Raw genomic sequence first — 18,449 nt, 5'->3', positions numbered from 1 at the left:
GTACCATTATCCCTTTCTATTCTCTGATTCCTGTTCTCTCTTCAGGATCTAGCCCAAGCTCCACTCTTGTAAATATTTTCTTAACCTTTAGCAAGCCAGTTTCGTGCTACTCTCTGGCTACTTTTTATGTGAGTATCTTGGTTCCTTATCTAGAGTGTAGACTTGTCGATGGCGGAGGATTTTTCTTCCCTTTCTCTCCCACTTTCAAGAAAAGTACAGAGCACATGTGAATTGTTGGAACTGACTTTATTCATTACAAATGCTTAGTAACTCATATTCTGTGTCAGAATTGCCTTTTTTGCTACCTCTTTGTCTACCTTACATTAAAAGTAGATTTCCAGTTGCTCTGGTGATGCTGTACAACATGTATTAGCACAGATTGTATACAGTAAGGACCTGACAGATACTAACCAACAGTAACCATGTGGAGTCACAGCACACAAGCATCTGGCTTATGTAGATTCACGAACGTGGATTCAGCAAAAGAGAAAAGCAAAGAGTCTGTCTTAAGTTGGCAGCCTGCACCTTGTTCAAACCCAAAATTAGTTTCCACTGTATTAGGGAAAAGGAGGATCATTGACCAAAATGAAAGAGAAATACATTGATTCTCAGCCTTTCAGCTTAGAGGCCTAGGGATTTGAGACCATCAAAGGAGAGTTGCAGCTGTGTTTCCTGAGGAAGATCCATACTTGCCTCACACTCTGAATTTCAATTATCTCCATGTTCTTAAGGAAGTGTTGAGACAAGAAACCTATTATGCCTTATTTTAGGTGAAAAGCCATTGACATATTGAATGAAACTTTCATATGTGATTATCTTTATATAGAATAAATATTGACCTTAGGATAGAGAGTACTCTGTTGTTAAAGTAATTTTTAAAAAGTTTTTCAGTTATTTAACTCTTTGCATTCTGTGCTTAGACTCTCTTCCCGGACATTCAGTTGCCCTCTGTTTAGCTGTTGCCTTTAAAAGTAAAGCAACCAATGATGAAATCTTCAGCATTCTCAAAGACGTCCCTAATCCTAATCAGGATGATGATGATGGTAAGGGAATTAAATATTTGTTGAATGGAACTATATATGGGCCAGGTTTAAGTAGAAACATAATTCTCATACAGTGTATTTGTTTAGCCTGACAGCCTGTCAGTTGTTATTCCCCAGAACACAGGTATCTGTTCCCTTAAGCACTGCCTGCTTTCACTCTAGAGAGGTTCATGCACAGGAAGACTTGGTATATTATAAAGTTGGATGTTCTCTCCAAATTGAACTGTAAGTTTATCATCAACAAAAGATAAGACAAAAAGGCATGAGAGGGACTTGCTTTGTCATCTATTAAAACATCTTGGAAACTACAATAACTCAAACAAAAAAAGACAAATTAGTGAAACAGATAAAGTCTACTGGGACAACGGGGTAACCATTTAGGAGGAAAATTGTGTTAGATCTGTACATAATGATGTGCAGAGAAAAATGACTTAAAATATTAATGGTGTTTAGATTATTACTCAGATTTTGTTTAGATTTTTCTAAGAAATTTGTATTATGTTAGAATATATTTAGAAAGTATAATTCAGAATGTTAAATTTAGACATTGTCAGACATCTTAGGACATGGACCTAAAGTGTAAAGGGCTTACTGTATTTTTCTCTTTTACTATTTATCTTGCCACCATGTAGAGAGATAAGAACAAAGAAATCTATGTGGTATTTGTAAAAAGAAATGGATCATATAGAAGAATTTGGGAAACAATCCCAAAAAACTTCAGAATTAAGGCCATGCTTAGTTTTGTATTTTGAGTATATGCAGTTAATCAGTGAGGGTCTTTTATTGTCTGTTAGTACTCTTGAGACATTGCTTGAACGTGGGACTTAGTATTTGGATATGAGCGTGCCATGTGTTTAGCAATACAGGTTGGGGACCGAAGAATTGCTATACTTAGTCTTCCTAACTCTCTTTACTGTGGACTGTTGCTCAGATGAAGGATTCAGCTTTAACCCACTGAAAATTGAGGTCTTTGTACAGACTTTGCTACACTTAGCAGCCAAGTCGTTCAGCCACTCCTTCAGTGCTCTTGCAAAGTAAGTACAACCAGAACACGCATGCTCTCTTGAGGGTTTAAAACTTTGCTGGGTGAATACCAGGGTGTAGTAGTTTCTACCTTAAGATTATTGAATATAAAGATCTTAATAGTATCATATAATTTGATACAATGGGTTTTGGTTTGTGGTAGCTAAAATCCCCATCCTATGGCTCCTGTCTGTGGTTTGCACCTATATATAAAGTGTACATTTTTTCACATAAACCTGTAGAGAAACAAAAACCTGGGTCCATAGGACAGTCAAAAAGTTCCCACCTTGTCCAAGGATCTTCCTAAAAAGAAGGTGAGCAGAATTGAGAGCCAGCTGCATTTTTGGGAGCCACCCAAAGGTTGACATCTAAAGACAGAACTTTTTAACTCATCATACAGTCTAAATGAAGAAAGAACATACAGGTATTCTTCCCAGTCAGGCAGAGAAACTAGACTCCTCACCCCATCTCAACTTCCAAGTCTATGAGACTTGCAGGGCTCCCACAGAAGATGCAGGCAGAATACTATACTTGTGTTAGGAGACTATTCCTTAGCCCCCATCTATCCTTAAATACACAGTAGAGTCCTTGGTTTGACAGTATTTTGTAATTCTAAGCTTTTGAGACAAATGCCATACAAACTGAATTCCTAATCATACCTTTTATATTCCTTAATGGTTAATGATGTTTGCTTATTCTGTATGTATATACTGCACTGGAAATTGAGTAACGTTGTAAAGCTTTGAAAATATTAAGATCCTCAAGTAAGTTTATATGTGCTATTTCTGCCCCCACCCCCGCCAACCATGAAAAGGTTTCATGAAGTCTTCAAAACCCTAGCTGAAAGTGATGAAGGAAAATTACATGTTCTAAGAGTCATGTTTGAGGTCTGGCGGAACCATCCACAGGTAAAAACTAATTAGATATGTTGAGATGCTGATTGTATAGGTATAAAAAGAAGGCACTTGATGTCATTGTTTTAGTTTGTAGAACATGAAATTTGGCTGTGCCCTTCAAACAGTTTTTAAATCTATAATTTTAGTGCTGTGAAAGTAATGATGCTTGAGTGATTCTCTAAAGAGCAAGTGTTATGATTTGTTTGATATTATAATATCTCAACACATTTTAAGTAAGAATGCTTATTTCTTGGAAGGTTCTCCAATTGGGTAGGAGATAGTTCTTTAATCTATCCAGTTTCTATTTTTAAACAGGCCCCAGATTTCTCAAATCTCAATATACTATTGTACTGTTTTAATACCATGTGTTATAAAGAGGCATTAAAATAAATTTTGGAGTATATTTAAGACATTTTTCATGATAAAACTTTAGGATTAACTTTGACACATTATTAACCAGGATATTTTTGCACAAACTAACGCTTGTGGCCAGCAGTTTATTATATAAATGAATACTGAAATATCTGCAGTCAATAACATCCAGGTAACAAAAGATGTATTACTAAATCTCTGGTCAGTATGTCTTAAGTATTAACATCCAGAGTTTCTTTTTGCTCAGTTTTTGTGTTGTTGTTATATTCTTACAAAAAGTATCAGAGCCAAGCAGAAGGGAAAACAAATCTTGAGACCTAATGGTCAAATTGTTCAGTTCCATAGCTACTGAATGTTCACAGCCATCCTATTTTAACTTTTGTAGCAGTGGGATTATTGTGGCCTACATATAACTGTGACTTACCTGAATAACTTCTTTCCTCTGACTATAGATGATTGCTGTACTAGTAGATAAGATGATTCGTACGCAGATTGTTGACTGTGCTGCAGTAGCAAATTGGATCTTCTCTTCAGAATTATCTCGTGACTTTACTAGGTAAAATGGGTTATTTTACAAAGATCCTATTCTCTAAGAATTGTTATACATGAGCTCCAAATTCTGGTTCAGACCAGGTTAATACTAGTATCATAGTGGTCCACTCTGGACTCGGCAGGGTTTCTTGCACAACAGAAGTACACACAACCAGTCTGGTTGCAGTGTCTCTTAGGGACACACATATAAGTTGAATTAGGACTTAAAAGTAGAAATGCTTACAAAGGATCCAAACTGTTGGGCGAAGAGATCAGGCTGTATGTCAGGATCTCAACTAGACAATGAGACAGGGCAGGAGTTCACACTAAGAACTGGCAGAAATCAGTCCATTGTAGATTAAGTACACATTATGGAGGGATTGAGGAAAGCCTGGTGGGCAACTGAGGGGAAGGAGGTCTCACCTTAGTCATAAAAATCCTAGATATAATACACAGAAAATTCTCTCTCGACTCATTCCCCCTAAAAGAAAAAGACTTTTTGTTAAGTTTGGTTCTTATACATGAAGCAGAGTCCACAGGCTTTATACCTGATCAGGGCTAGGACAATAGGAGTTGACACAAAATAGGAAACCTATTACTTGCAAAGACATAAATATCCATCACAACCTTTATCCTCTTCACTGTATTTGTTATTGGCTTAGGGCTCTAAGCTGAATCTTTAGGGTGAAGGAGTGTGGTCTAAGATTATCATACCAGCCAAGTTGGCACTCAGAAATGAGAGCAACAGAAGGATATTCTCAGATGTGCAACATCTCAGAAAACCACTCAAGTATGTGTTAGCCATCATCCTTAGTGGTTTACGTCTGCAACTCTAACTCTGCAAAGCCTTTCTGCCCAGCTGACTGATGCAGAGTTAAAGTACTCTGCTCCTTTAACCCGTTTGCTAACATTCTAGACCTTGTTTTATAATATTCCACTTAAACTGTCATCATCCAGATTAAAACTTGTAGAAGGAAGTACTCTTCTGTGCTGTATATCCTGGGGTTAGGAGACATAATGTTATAGACATAAAAAGGAGTTAAGAAGCTACTTAAACACACTGATATTTATGCAATAAACATTTAAAGCACCTACAGGTGATCCTGGTACTTGAGTAGTTTGAAAAAGTAGTTGACATAAGTATCTCATTCCTAAAGGCCCAGCAGTTGATAGCTATTATCAACTAATGAGGTTCTTTCATGTTCCAAGAGAATTGGCTGAGTTTGTGCTAGTATAAAGCATGTGAATGAGCCTCAGATTAGGTTTCCATTTCAGAAAAACTACAATAAATAGTGTTTACATTCAAAAGAGAGAAAAATGTATTTTTGTTTCTAGGGTGTTTTTTCTGGTTTGCCATTTCACTGACTGTGTATACATACATTCTGTGTGTGTCTAGTAGGGGATGGAAATAAAAATGACAAGGACCCAGTATTGCCTTCAGGAAGCTCATCTGGATCTAATGGGTAGAGCTAGATCGTGTGCATGATTGATTGTGCAAGAAAAATTATGTTGCTGGAGAAATATACCTTATTCTGCCTCAAGAATAGAAGGCTATATCAGACCTTAAGTATGTGTAGATTACAAAAGTTAAGAGGTCTTATTTTCTTTAAGTATAGTTTAACATACAGTAACCAAATGCCTTATTACTTTAAGATTGTTTGTTTGGGAAATCTTGCACTCCACAATTCGTAAGATGAACAAACACGTTCTCAAGATCCAGAAAGAGCTAGAAGAGGCTAAAGAAAAACTTGCAAGGCAACACAAACGGGTAAGCCTTGTGTCGACTATAAATAGTCAAAGAAAATAATATAAGAAATCATTGAGAATATTCATTGCCTTGATGGGAGCTTTTTGAGACCAAATCATGCAGAGCTGTTTGTAGAAATGGAGGAAGGGGAAGGACTGGTGCCTGCTGCTCTCTGTCGTTTTCCTGCATGGTGAACCTGTTAAGCAAGCCACAAAGCTTACTTTTTCCATAGTTTACCATCCTGTTGCCTTCCCAAAGGAGAAGGAAGGAGGACACCGGTGTTTCTATAAAAGTTTCTGATGCAAGAGGGAAAGAGAAGACTCATGGTGTTCACCCCTTCCCTGGTACGGGGGTGGGGAGGGAGCACGGCAAGAGGAGACAGTCTTTTCCGGGCCCATAAAATACTCCTTGTATTATTAATATGTTTAGTATTATAGCCATCTGGGGCAGCAGTGAGCTGGATGTATTCCTGAGATTCAGCAGATAGTACTGTTGTTCTTCATGACAGTTTTCCAGTGTTACACACATTTACCAGAAAAAGGTAAAAGCAGGTTTGATGACTTACACAAACCTAAGACACTGTTAAGGTAAATGGCATCATCCCGATTTTATACGTGAACCTACTCCAGAGACTTGACTTCACACCACCCTGTTCTCTAGATATGTGGTGTCCATATGATAACCACTAGCAACTTGATGATAACCACATGTAACTTTAATAAAATTTGAATACAGTGTAAAATTCAGTTCCTTAGTCACACTAACCACATTTAAGTGCTCAGTAGTCATGTGTGGCTATTGTGAGGGCAGTGCAAATTTATGTTAAAGTTTTGTGATGAGAGGTTCCCAAGACCCTAGCCCTATATTTCTCCTAGGAGCAACAGTTCAGTGTTCAGAGTTCACAGCAATTTCATAAAACCACCATTGTAAATAACAATAATCAACTGTACATTTTACAAAGCTGTTTTCATTTTGAATGAAGACTGTGACATACATTTCCTCCTTGAGTGGACTGTCCTGTAAAAGGCATAAGTCATTCTGCTATATTGGAAGCCCAATGCCATTACCCAGGACAAGTGCCACTGAATTTCCCTGGCCTAGATAAGCACTTACAGGACTTTGGATGTTTGTTTGCCTGTATGTTTGGTTCTTTTCTTGTGGAATAGAAGTCTTCAGATAGTATTTGACCAGACACAGTAAAATCCTCAGGTGTGCTTGTTGGGGTTTACTACACTGGAATTCTAAACGGTGGTTTCCTTTTGTTCCTTGGCATTCTGTAGCGAAGTGATGATGATGACAGAAGCAGTGACAGGAAAGATGGGGCTCTTGAAGAACAAATAGAAAGACTGCAGGAAAAAGTAGAGTCTGCTCAGAGTGAACAAAAGAATCTCTTCCTTGTCATATTTCAGGTATCGTGACTTGGGACATTGATAGGTTCAAAAAAACCAGTTTATTTCTTTAGTTTTAAAAAATGTTTTTAATCATTATGAGTAAGGTCTTAAATGTATAAAAATTTACATAGGAAATAAAAGTTCACTAATTGGAGGTAATTCTGTTGTTAGTTACCATGTATATTTCTTCTTGCTTAAAAAAAATGGGGGATGCTGTTATTAAGTACTTGTAGACCTGTTTAGATGATTGCTTTCCTTCCTGAAGATTTTTGTGTATACATTCCTGTTAACATTTCTGATTATGTCCTTAAAACAGAGTCTAAGAAAAATTACTAGCATAAGTAATCTAAATATTAAAGGTTAGATTATTTTTGTATTGCCAAAAATGATGTGCTACTCACCTCATCAGGCTTCCCAGGTGTCTCAGTGGTAAAGCAGTCTTCCTGCCAATGCAGGAGATGTGGGTTTGACCCCTTGGAAAGGGAAGATCCCCTGGAGGAGAAAAGGGCAACCCACTCCGGTATTCTTGCCCAGGAAATCCGGTTGACAGAGGAGCCTGGTGGGCTACAGTCCATGGGTTTGCAAAAAGTCAAAAACAACTTAGGGACCAAAGACTAAACAACGCATGTTATCACTGGTCTGCCTTTCACACTTCAGTGTTTACTGAATCATGAAAGTCAGGGGTTCATACCACAAAGATAGGGTGAAACAAGCAATACCTTTGAGGTCTCTTGGTCAAAAGTGTGATTGTTTCTGAAGTATAAGAATTTTTACTAACACCTCTGGAACTTTGTACCCTATTTCCAGCGTTTTATCATGATCCTGACCGAGCACTTAGTACGCTGTGAGACTGACGGGACCAGTGTGTTAACACCATGGTATAAGAACTGTATAGAGAGGCTCCAGCAGATCTTCCTACAGGTTTGTGGAAAACTTTGATTAGGATAATAAACATCACTGTTCTCAGCCATGGGAATTCTCTCCTAGCTCAGTTAGAATGCAGTCTGTAAGTAATAGAGCTGCAAAATGACATGACTTAAGCAGTGGTGGCTCAGTCAGTAAAGAGTCTGCCTGCATTGCAGGAGACCCAGGTTTGATCCCTGGAGAAGGAAATAGCAACCCACTCCAGTATTCTTGCCTGAGAAATCCCATGGACAGAGGAGCCTGGTGGGATCGCAAAGAGTCGGACACGACCAAGCCACTAAACACAGCACATCCTCAGCCACAGGGATTCTCCGTTTTAAAAAAGCATCAAAGTTGTTAGGTTATATGGTACCTGTAAGCCCTTTAGTTAGTGTCCATTTGTTCCTACCATTGCTCATCAGAATATTTAGGCTTAAAATTGGCTCTGTATCACTCAGACTCCTAATTGCCATTCTCTTTGTTGGAGAGCCTAGCTGTGACACAAAATAAAAAAATGCTAAGGGAAGAGTAATAAGATTTTAAGAACCTCTTTAAATCCAAAGTTCAAATGATAACAGTGCTTCTGGAGGCACTATTAGTAAGTTCCCTGAGGTTCTTACAGAAAGCAGACCGCAACACATACTCTGTTAGATTTAAGTTAGATTTGAAGTACAGTGGTATCTTCAGACACCAACACCCCAAGCAAATCCTTATCGGTTTGTTCTAGACAAGAGTGTGATTAAAGCAGAAGGCTTAAAGGGGGGAAAATAGTTCCTTGAAAAATCTAGAGTAAATTTTTTGTTGGAGGCTTATTTATTGTCAATACCCTGATCCTATAGGAATCTGAGTATATTAAAGTTTATATATGTACATATAGAAGAAACTTTGATTTTCTGACGATTTTTTCCAGTTAGGCTCAGTAAGTCACTGATTTTCAGTAAGACAGATAACCTCTATTTTAAAAGATAAAAAACAGTGAGGTTTGGGTTTCCTGTTTTGTGGAATACTTAACAGATCACTGGGTAATTCTGAAATATAAATAGGTTAAATATTTTTTTCTTAAGACATCTCTTTGCTTAATGCCCTAACCAAAAAATGAAATGATTTCCAAAATTTCTTCATAGTTCATCCCTTGTCTGGGCAACTTTTAAAAAGTCATACTATATACTCTGTCCTAATTAGGGGAAGGGCTTCCCTGGTGGCTCAGAGGTTAAAGCATCTGCCTGCAGTGCAGGAGACCCGGGTTCAATCCCTGGGTTGGGAAGATCCCCTGGAGAAGGAAATGGCAACCCACTCCAGTAACTCCTGCCTGGAAAATTCCATGGACTGAGGAGCCTGGTAGGCTATAGTCCATGAGGTCACAAAGAATCGGACACGACTGAGCGACTTCAGTTTCAGTTAGGGGAAAGAACCAGCTGAACTCATCTAGAATAGTAGCAGGTGGTGCTGCCATGGCCGTGAATTATGAATTGCATAGAAACAGACCAGAACTGAATTTTTAAATTATTGACCATCATTTTTTTCTTCTTCATTTCCCCCTACATTTTCTCCATATTCGGGCTTTCCAGGGTTATTATGCCTAGCAGCTAAACCGTTTTTCTCTGCTCTTTCGCATCACTCCACAACGTGGGTAGGCTTTAGGGGAATGTTTGGGAGATTGCTTGTGTACTCCCTTTCCTAACCTAAACATTTCCCCCTTCTCTGTGTCTACAGCATCACCAGACAATCCACCAGTACATGGTGACCCTGGAGAACCTGCTCTTCACTGCTGAGTTAGACCCCCACATCCTGGCTGTGTTCCAGCAGTTCTGTGCCCTGCAGGCCTAAGGGTCATTTTTTTTCCCCTTTCCTGTCAAGATTTTTTTTTAAAGAGCTCAAAATAATCTGTCTTATTTTTGATTGTTTGAATGCTTGCTTTCTTGTAGCATCCTGTCACTTTCTAAAAGAAACAGAGAGAGGACAGTGAAGAAATATGGTATTGATTACCCTTAGTTTCCCCTAAAAAGCAGATATTCCCTAATGACAGTAATGTGATAATGCATAGGATGTATCATATATGTGACAAATACAACTTTTCTGATATTTTTTTCTCCTTAAGGCACAAAAGATAACTAATTTGAGGTATGTGAAACACTAGAGGGTCAAGCTTATTTACCAGGTAGTATATAGAACTGATGAATTTATTATCAAGTAGCATAGCTTTTCACAGCTCATGGGTAACCTAACATGGCTGAAATAAAACAAAATGTTTTTTAAACTTTGGTATTTCATGATTTATCATCTCAGTCTACTTTAGTGATTTCTTTGTAAAATACCTCCATCTGAAATTTTCTCTTCAAAATACTTTTAATTACTGTAGTATTTTTAAGATACTATTTAAAAAGTTACTAGAGTAGCAATTCCTAAATCTGAATATAAATCACCTGGGACTCTCTAAAGTTATTTTTAAATTAATATTAAACCAGTCTTTCAAACACAGACATATCAGGTAGTTCTTAAGGCTCCCAGGTAATTGCAATATGCAGACAAGTTTTGGAATTATCATCTTAGAATATCTGATCTCAAACCTGAGACAGATCTGTCCAAGCTCATATAGTGAATTTCGTGTTAAAGTGTGACTTAAAAGTAGCTAGACTGACTAAAGCCTAGTGTTAGATGTAGGTTTGGATTTTATTTCTGTGGAATCAGGTCCAAGTAACTACTAATTCCTAAACCTGTTTCCTATATGGTGTTGAGGCTTAACTAAGATAAGAAAAGTACATTGTAAAATAACAAGGGGTTCTCTGACATTCCAGGTTTCTAGCATTTTTAGTTTTTATTTCATTGAAGCTTTGAAAAAATTTAGCAATAATCCCACAACTGAAGTAGCTTTGTTCATTTATACAATATAGGTGTTTTTTTTAAACTTAGTACATCATAAGTTTATGGTGCATAATATACGGGGTCTCTCTGGTTTACCATATACTTAGTGGCTACAGAATATAGTCTACTCAGTAGATGGAAATTCCTAGGATTTTAAAACACCATACCATTTAAGACAAAGAATCACAAGATTAAAGCTGCATGGCAAGTTACTGGCAGGGAACTAAAAGCCAAGCGCTTAGCTAAGTGTTCTTTTGTTTATACTGTTCTCCTTCCCACAAACTATGTAATTAGTTAGAAATGGCTCCTGTCCTCAAGAAGCTAAAGGATAACCATTTAAGGCTCTGGTAATTCTGACCCTAGGCTGCTTTGTAATCCTTTCATAATGTATTGCAAAGTGTGGCTACTTACATTTTTACTTGATCCACCTCCTTCCTCTTAGACCCTCTCTTCACATGTAATGGTTGCTTCTAACAACTGCTCACTAATGTGACCCTGCTCTTACCCAGTCTGGCAAACTAGGTATATGGAAAAACCAAACCAGAGATTGAATTCTGAAGAAACAAACATTCAACAATCGCTCTCCCCACAAATGAAGCTCACAGAGACAAGAACAGCACGTCACACTGTACATCGTACCTTGCAATAAATCAATATGCTCTTAAACTGCACTGATGCCATTTAACATGCTTTTGTCCAAGTAAACATAATTTTTGTTTTCCTTGACTCTAAAGCTCATAGGAGTTACTCAGAAAGCAGTTCAAATGAAGATAAAGTTTGCTTGCTTTTCCTGGAAAGTACTTAGCAGTGATTTCTATGACTTATTAACAATCTACAGTTATATCTGAAAATGAAAGATGAGGACAGAACTTGGCGACCTGAGTAGAGCATATATGGCTGTCAGTGATATCTGGACACCAGAACTGTCTTAGATTAATGAAGGTAAAGAGTGATTGACTGGAAGCCCACCTCAACTAGACAAGTCTTAGCTATACTGGTCTCGATAATACATGCTCATTAATAACTTACGTGTCATTTGCTATAGATTTGCCATATTTAATCATGACAGTCATTAGATTATTTATTTTATGTCTATGTGACAGATAAAAACAAGCCCACTGAGTAACTTACCCAAGGTCCACAGCTAGTAAATGGAATCTAAAACTATGTCCATGTGGTGGTTCAAGGGTTCCTTATCTCCCAATGCAATTGTCAGCAGCCTGAACCCCTAGTTACTTGCCAGAAGCTTTTTATTTTGTCCAAAGAAGGTCTTGCTGCCCATTCAGAATCTATTTTTACTGAGCTGTAATATTCAGCATAGCACATGAAAAAAATCAATATTCGAAAAACACAAACCATTTCAGTATTGAATACTTATATAGAGAACAGTTAGTAATGACAGTTTCAAGTCTTTGGCTTTGACTTGTTTTGACTTTTGCCCTTCTTCAAGCATAATCTCCAAGAGCTGATCTGAAGAAAAACATGAAAATGTATAAAAACTTCCTATTTGTTGCAGTAAGATAAAAAGTCCTGTCAAAGAACAACTTGAAGTTATCTTGAATTTGTTTTTATAGAAAAAAAAAAATGCATGCACCCTGTTAATCAAGCACTTGGGATCAATTGCTCTTACCAGGTAACTACCCTGTAATCCTTTTGACAAGATAGGGTAATATTTGACTATTTAAACTTGATCCAAATGTTTGGGGTGATGTCAGGTTGTAGGTTACCATTCCTTTAGAAGTGCTACATAAACAGAAGCAAGCTGTTTTCCCTCCCAGGATTACATGAGAATACCTGTAAGGCACTTTGCATAGTGTTTGCATGACATACAGAAAATGCACAGTGAATGTTAACAAGTTATTACCTTTGATCAACAGTTTAGCTGTTTTTCTATTTTACCCAGATTTGAAAAGGCATATCCAGACACTGATACTAAGATCTATCATAAACCCTAAGGATACAGAAAACTTGTCCCAGCAAAGCTCCCTCATACCCTTAGAGACAGACATGGTCTAGAAGACCTGGCCCAGGGTCTGGGGTGCAGCAGTCTACCACCATCCCTGCTGGTTTCTGGGATATGAATCCAGCTCGGCCAGCTTTTGCCTTTACTGCTAAAAGCTCTTCCTTCTACCTCAATCGAGGGTTTGGCTTGGTCGCTTATTTCTCAGTTTTAGCTCTAAGCTAACACTTTAAAACCCATTCTATTGCTCAGCTCCCACCCTTATTATAGAAAAAATGGTCACACACTTAGTGTTTTGCCCACCAGACCTGCTGGACCTTAACTGAAACTTGCTGTTAAGCCATAACATACACAATTATTGGAGCATTATTTATACAAGTGTTTCATTCATTTATGAAGACTTTACATTTTGGTGAATTTTGAACAGGACCAATCTAAATTTCCACACTGTAGAACAGATCACTTAACTAAACATCACATTTTCTCATATGTCAGTTCATGGCCACACACAGTACAAGTCTTCCGGTACATGTCATCCTCTAGGTTTTCTTCAGCCCCATACTCATGTTGATGAGCAACTGTTTGCTTTTTCCATACACTGCTTCTTACTGCTCGCCGTAATTCTAAGGAAAAAATAAAAGCCAATTGTTCAGTGGTGCTATTCAGCTGAATTAAAAATCCATTGCTTTTCAGCTGTGTTTAACCAAATATGGTTTATGCCTTAATTTTATAACAAGTCAAAACTAATGATACAGTTTTGGCAAGCCTACTTTCTTAGCTCACTAGTTTGGTCTGTGGAATCTTTCAAGTCACTGTTGGTTTTAGTTTGAAACAGGAGGTTCAGAAATGGGGTATGTGGATTAGAAGAACAGCAAGAAACTAGATTCAGAAGACATGCAAAGAATAGTTTAAGCAGCTGACTATGGAAAACAGGATGCCAAAGAATGAGAGGGGAATCAACTGGGATGACTGACGATAACGATTTAAGTTCCTTACAGTCAGGAGCTACTTCTCTGAGAGGCAAGTCAAACTCCGCAAGAAAACTAGAAAACCAAGAACCCAGCCACTCTGCTGATGTTTCATCTTAGAAAAGCTGCTTCTGCAACTGACCTTATATCTACTGAATTCTTTATTTTATAGAAGACAGCAGTATTTTAGGAGATAAACTGCTAGTAATTGTTACAAAGTACAACAAAGAAAAGAATCACTGGCTATTAAGAGCTGGAAAGAACTATAGAGTTGTTTTACTTCATTTTATTTTGCAGGTAGGAAAACTGAACAAAGATATGAATAGCAGGGGAACCCAGGTCATGTATTCCAACGTTGAGAACTTTTCCTACTACATCATACAAAACAGCCTTTTCACAAAGAAAAGAATTGTGTTGGATGTTCTGAAAACCAACCAGGACATTCTAAAGTTCACACTGCATGTTACCTGAGGAAACCAAATGCTTTGTGTTAATTAGAAAATAAGCTAATAACATCTCAGTTTCTAGTTTAATGAATAAAAAGCAAATTTCTTCTACTCTGACCAATGATCCAGCATTGTCTTGTTGGCTGCCCTACCTAAGAGAGAGTATGATCATTACCTTCTATAATCTCAGCCTTAAAAATCAAAGTACACCAAGTAATCATACATTTTCTTTAATCCATTTTACTGTAAGTAGTATCAAAATACCACTTGAATCTTTTTATGTTTAGCCTTTACTGTATCATATGGATAAGCAAACAAATAAGGCTATGTATCAGGCACTGTTCTAAGTATGTAAACACATTCAATCCTCACAACACTGTGTCATAAGTACAGTTATCATCCCAATTTTACAGATGAGAAAACTAGCGCACAGAGAGGTTACATAAGTTGTGCCTAAGGTCAAACAGGCAGAGGCACAGTCCAGCTCAGTCCATGTTCTTAACCACTAGGCTGTGCTGCCTTTTCATACACTTCCAGTATGAAAAGCACTCTATTTCAGGCCGCTTTCAAGCTTCAGTGTATACACTTCTAGATAGTTTATATCTATCATGTTCTAAACTCTCATCTGTATTCCTATATCCTCCCATATTCTGAAGAACCTTATTTTAAAATTGAGATATTTTTAAAATAAAAAATAAACAGTATGCTAACCAGAACTGCACAGATGCCTCATGGTTTCGGATAATGACAAGATGTTTCTTCAAGTTCCAGTACCTACTTTTCAGCTTTGTTGTGATGTATTCTGGCCACTTTTCCTTTACTACCCAATGAAGAAAATCTCTCAAAATGTGACTGCATGCCAATCACTAAGCTAACCTCTGCCCCATTTGAGCATTCTGTGAACTTGAGAGAGAACAAAAATCTACCTTACTATCCATAATTGTCACAACTGAACATAATGTTTTATTCTGACTTTATGGCTTTTCTTCCCATTCTTCAGCTAACCTATCAAGGTCTATAATAACAAGAACAAAGCCTGTCTTTAATATTTACTAGACATTCCTGAAAAAACTTGTGCTAGAAAGGAAGTAATAAAAAAATTTAATAAAAACCTGCTGTCTCATTTCTTGCCACTTCTTTCTCCACCTGAAAAATCTAGTCCTAAAGCCATGAGGAGTAGCAAGTAAAGCGAGCATCTGTGGTAGGGTGGGCAGAGCCCAGGACAAATAAGGAAGGTCTCCTAAAGAGGAGGCAGCACATGAAGGGAAATTAGTTACATTCAGGAGCACCAATCAAATAATTACATTAAAAAGAATAATGGAAATCAGGATTCTGACTGTCAGAGAAAGGAGTTACAAGTAAGGAAAGGGAGAAAGCCAGAATAAACCCTAAATTTTGGATTAGAACTGGGTGTGGACTCATAGGTATATAATGTATATATATATATTGGCCACCTGATGTGAAGAGCTGACTCACTGGAGAAGACCCTGATGCTGGGAAAGATTGAAGGCAGAAGGGAAAGGGAATGACAGGATGAGATGGTTGGACGCCATCATTGACTCAATGGACACTGCAAAGAGTCAGACACGACGGAGTGACTAAACTCAACTGATACATATATGTGTGTTTTGAGCTAGAAAGATGTGCTCAAAGAATGATGAAGACATGCCAAAAGGACACAAGAGCTGGTCTGGAGATACTTCTGTTGGCCCAAATCAGGCAATTTGAGCACCAAAATAATTAAGGACAGAAATTAACCAAAAGCCACTGAGAAGAACAGGAATTAATGAATCCACACCAGTAACAAATAAGTAGGGGAGAGGATGCTATCAGGGCTGACTTCCAATGTGTTAAATGTGGAATGAGTGCTGAAGTTAGAAAACAGTTTTTGCAACCATCATCCTAGGTTCAGGCAAGAACCACCCATGGATGGATGCTAAACTTAAGGGGAGTGTTGAACAGAAGCAGGTACTTACATGGTCTTACAGGACTTTTGCCTATCAAATAAAAAATAAATACATCACCACTAAGGGCAGATGGATATCACATGCCTCCAGACGTGATACCCTGGAAAAGTCACATCAGTTATATACCATCCAACCTGAAATGAATAACCTGAATCTGACCATCAGGAAACATCAGAAAAACCCCACGTGAAAAATATTACTGTAAAAAAGATAGAGGAAGGGGAAAGACTTCTTCAAAAATGCCAGTGTCATAAATGATAAAGGCTATGAAAATATTCCAGAATAAAGAAATTTAGAAAGACTTGGTACCTAAAGCCAATACCTGGTCCTAGACTAGATTTTATACTAGAATGAATAAACTACACAGGACATAATTGGGTCAACTAACAAAACTGGAATAAGGATGACTAAATAAAAATATAGATACTATACTTTTGTAAGAATCTTCCTATTCTTAGGAAATTTGCATTTTTAGTATTTAGGGATAAAAAAGGCTGGCAATGTATATAACCTACTCTTAAACGGTTCATAAAAAGAAATGTGCAAGAAGAATGCAAATGGCATAAAGTGTCAACATTAGGTAAATCTAGGTGAAGAATATATGGGTGTCCCTTGTACCATTCTTATCCTTGCGATTTTATGTAAATTTGAAATCATTTCCAAATAAAAACATTTTTTAAAAGACAGGAGCTAGATTGAAGGGACGTCCACTGGCCAAATTTGGGCATTAAGATGAATAATGGAAAGGAGTACACGGCCATATACTGTCACCCTGCTTGTTTAATTTATATGCAGAGTACATCATGTGAAATGCCAGGCTGGATGAATCACAAGCTGGAATCAAGATTGCCAAGAGAAATAACAAACTCAGATAGGCAGATGATACCACTCTAATTGCAGAATGTGAAGAGGAACTAAACAGCCTCTTGAGGGCAAAAGAGTGAAAAAGCTGGCTTGAAACACAACATTAAAAAAACTAAGATCATGGCATCCAGTCCTGTCCATTCATGGCAAACAGAAGGGGGAACAGTGGAAGAAATGACAGATTTCATTTCACGGGTTCCAAAATCACTGTGGATGGAGACAAACCTATATAGCATATTAAAAACCAGAGACATCATTTTGCTAACAAAGGTTCGTATAGTCAAAGCTATGGTTTTCTCAGTAATCACATACAGATGTGAGAGTAAACCATAAAGAAGGCTGAGCACCAAAGAACTGATGCTTTCAAACTGTGGTGCTGGAGAAGACTCTTGAGAGCCCCTTGGACTGCAAGGAGATCCAACCAGTCAATCCTAAAGGAAATCAACCCTGAATATTCTCTGGAATATTGCTGATACAATACAGCAATATAATACAGCAATATTCTCAAAATATTGCTGCAGAAGCTGCAATACTTTGGCCACCCGACATGAAGAGCCAGCTCATTGCAAAAGACCCTAATACTGGCAAAGACTGAAGGCAAAAGGAGAAGGGGCTGGCAGAGGATAAGATGGTTAGACAGCATCCCTGACTCAACGGACACGAATTTGAGCAAACTCCTAGAGACAGTGGAGGACAGAGGAGCCTGGCATGCTGCAGTCCCTGATGATGCAGAGTCAGACACAACTTAAGTGACTGAACAACAAGGAGTGGACAGACTGTGACACTGACTTGAGAATAAGAATCCATGGTTCCAAATGCTACTAAAAAAAAAGCTCTTCTTTCCAAAAGAAACCAAATAATAATGGTAGAAATAACAGAAATAGAAAGTCACCATTTATATTTACCCTAATAATAACTGACTCAGACAAGATCCAACCTGTGTGCTAAAACCACTGAATGAAACTTAAGGAATGAGATATTCACATAGTGTTAAGAGTCACCCCACAGATTTTCTATTAATTATACAGGGGAAAGGGTACCTTTATAATGGGGAAATCTGGCAGATACTGCCTTCGTTAAGTGATACCACGTGTCTCCTGAGGTGACTGATCCAAAGATAATCATGAGGAAACAAACTGCTAATAAACCAAATGGAGGGACATTTCAGAAAATGGGGAGCCTGGACTCTTCAAAAATTATCATAAAAGAAAAAGGCTGAGGGAAAAAAGAGAATACTCTGGATATGCATCATCCTTGATAGGTCCCTGGATCCAACAACTGAAAAGCTATAAAGGACACTGGAACACTTGGAGAAAGACGATATAGATTATATACTGGGCAACTGTTATAACGTACAGTTTGAGCATGGTATTTTTCAGTCAGTAGAAAAATGTCCTCATTTATAGTAGATAAATGCTGAAGTATTAAGAATCACAATGCCTGCAAATAACTCTTAAATGGTTCACCAAAATATGT

The 18,449-nt window shown here is 37.7% G+C and overlaps 2 protein-coding genes across 5 annotated transcripts in view; one reads left to right on the top strand and one right to left on the bottom strand.

Annotated features, from left to right (window-relative positions):
* NCBP1 (nuclear cap binding protein subunit 1) overlaps nt 1–11,439 on the top strand; it is a 37,835-nt gene extending 26,396 nt beyond the window's left edge. For both annotated transcript variants that reach the window (XM_004004233.5, XM_027964403.3), the window contains 8 exons: nt 921–1,043; nt 1,975–2,077; nt 2,881–2,974; nt 3,787–3,890; nt 5,519–5,633; nt 6,893–7,021; nt 7,811–7,924; nt 9,620–11,439. In XM_004004233.5, the coding sequence (XP_004004282.1) occupies nt 921–1,043; nt 1,975–2,077; nt 2,881–2,974; nt 3,787–3,890; nt 5,519–5,633; nt 6,893–7,021; nt 7,811–7,924; nt 9,620–9,733 (896 nt within the window). In that variant the 3' untranslated portion in view covers nt 9,734–11,439. The remainder of the gene's footprint in view (nt 1–920; nt 1,044–1,974; nt 2,078–2,880; nt 2,975–3,786; nt 3,891–5,518; nt 5,634–6,892; nt 7,022–7,810; nt 7,925–9,619) is intronic.
* Nucleotides 228–18,449, bottom strand: part of XPA (XPA, DNA damage recognition and repair factor) — a 141,474-nt gene continuing 123,252 nt past the window's right edge. For 2 of the 3 annotated variants that reach the window (XM_042243220.2, XM_004004232.6), the window contains one exon: nt 228–13,351. In XM_042243220.2, the coding sequence (XP_042099154.1) occupies nt 13,203–13,351 (149 nt within the window). In that variant the 3' untranslated portion in view covers nt 228–13,202. The remainder of the gene's footprint in view (nt 13,352–18,449) is intronic. The other variant, XR_006058627.1, reaches the window with a different exon arrangement.

The sequence above is a fragment of the Ovis aries genome, chromosome 2, assembly GCF_016772045.2.
Source record: "Ovis aries strain OAR_USU_Benz2616 breed Rambouillet chromosome 2, ARS-UI_Ramb_v3.0, whole genome shotgun sequence".
Taxonomy (NCBI): Eukaryota; Metazoa; Chordata; class Mammalia; order Artiodactyla; family Bovidae; genus Ovis; species Ovis aries.
Note: the sequence above shows the minus strand (reverse complement) of the source record. Positions and strands in the feature narration are given on the sequence as shown.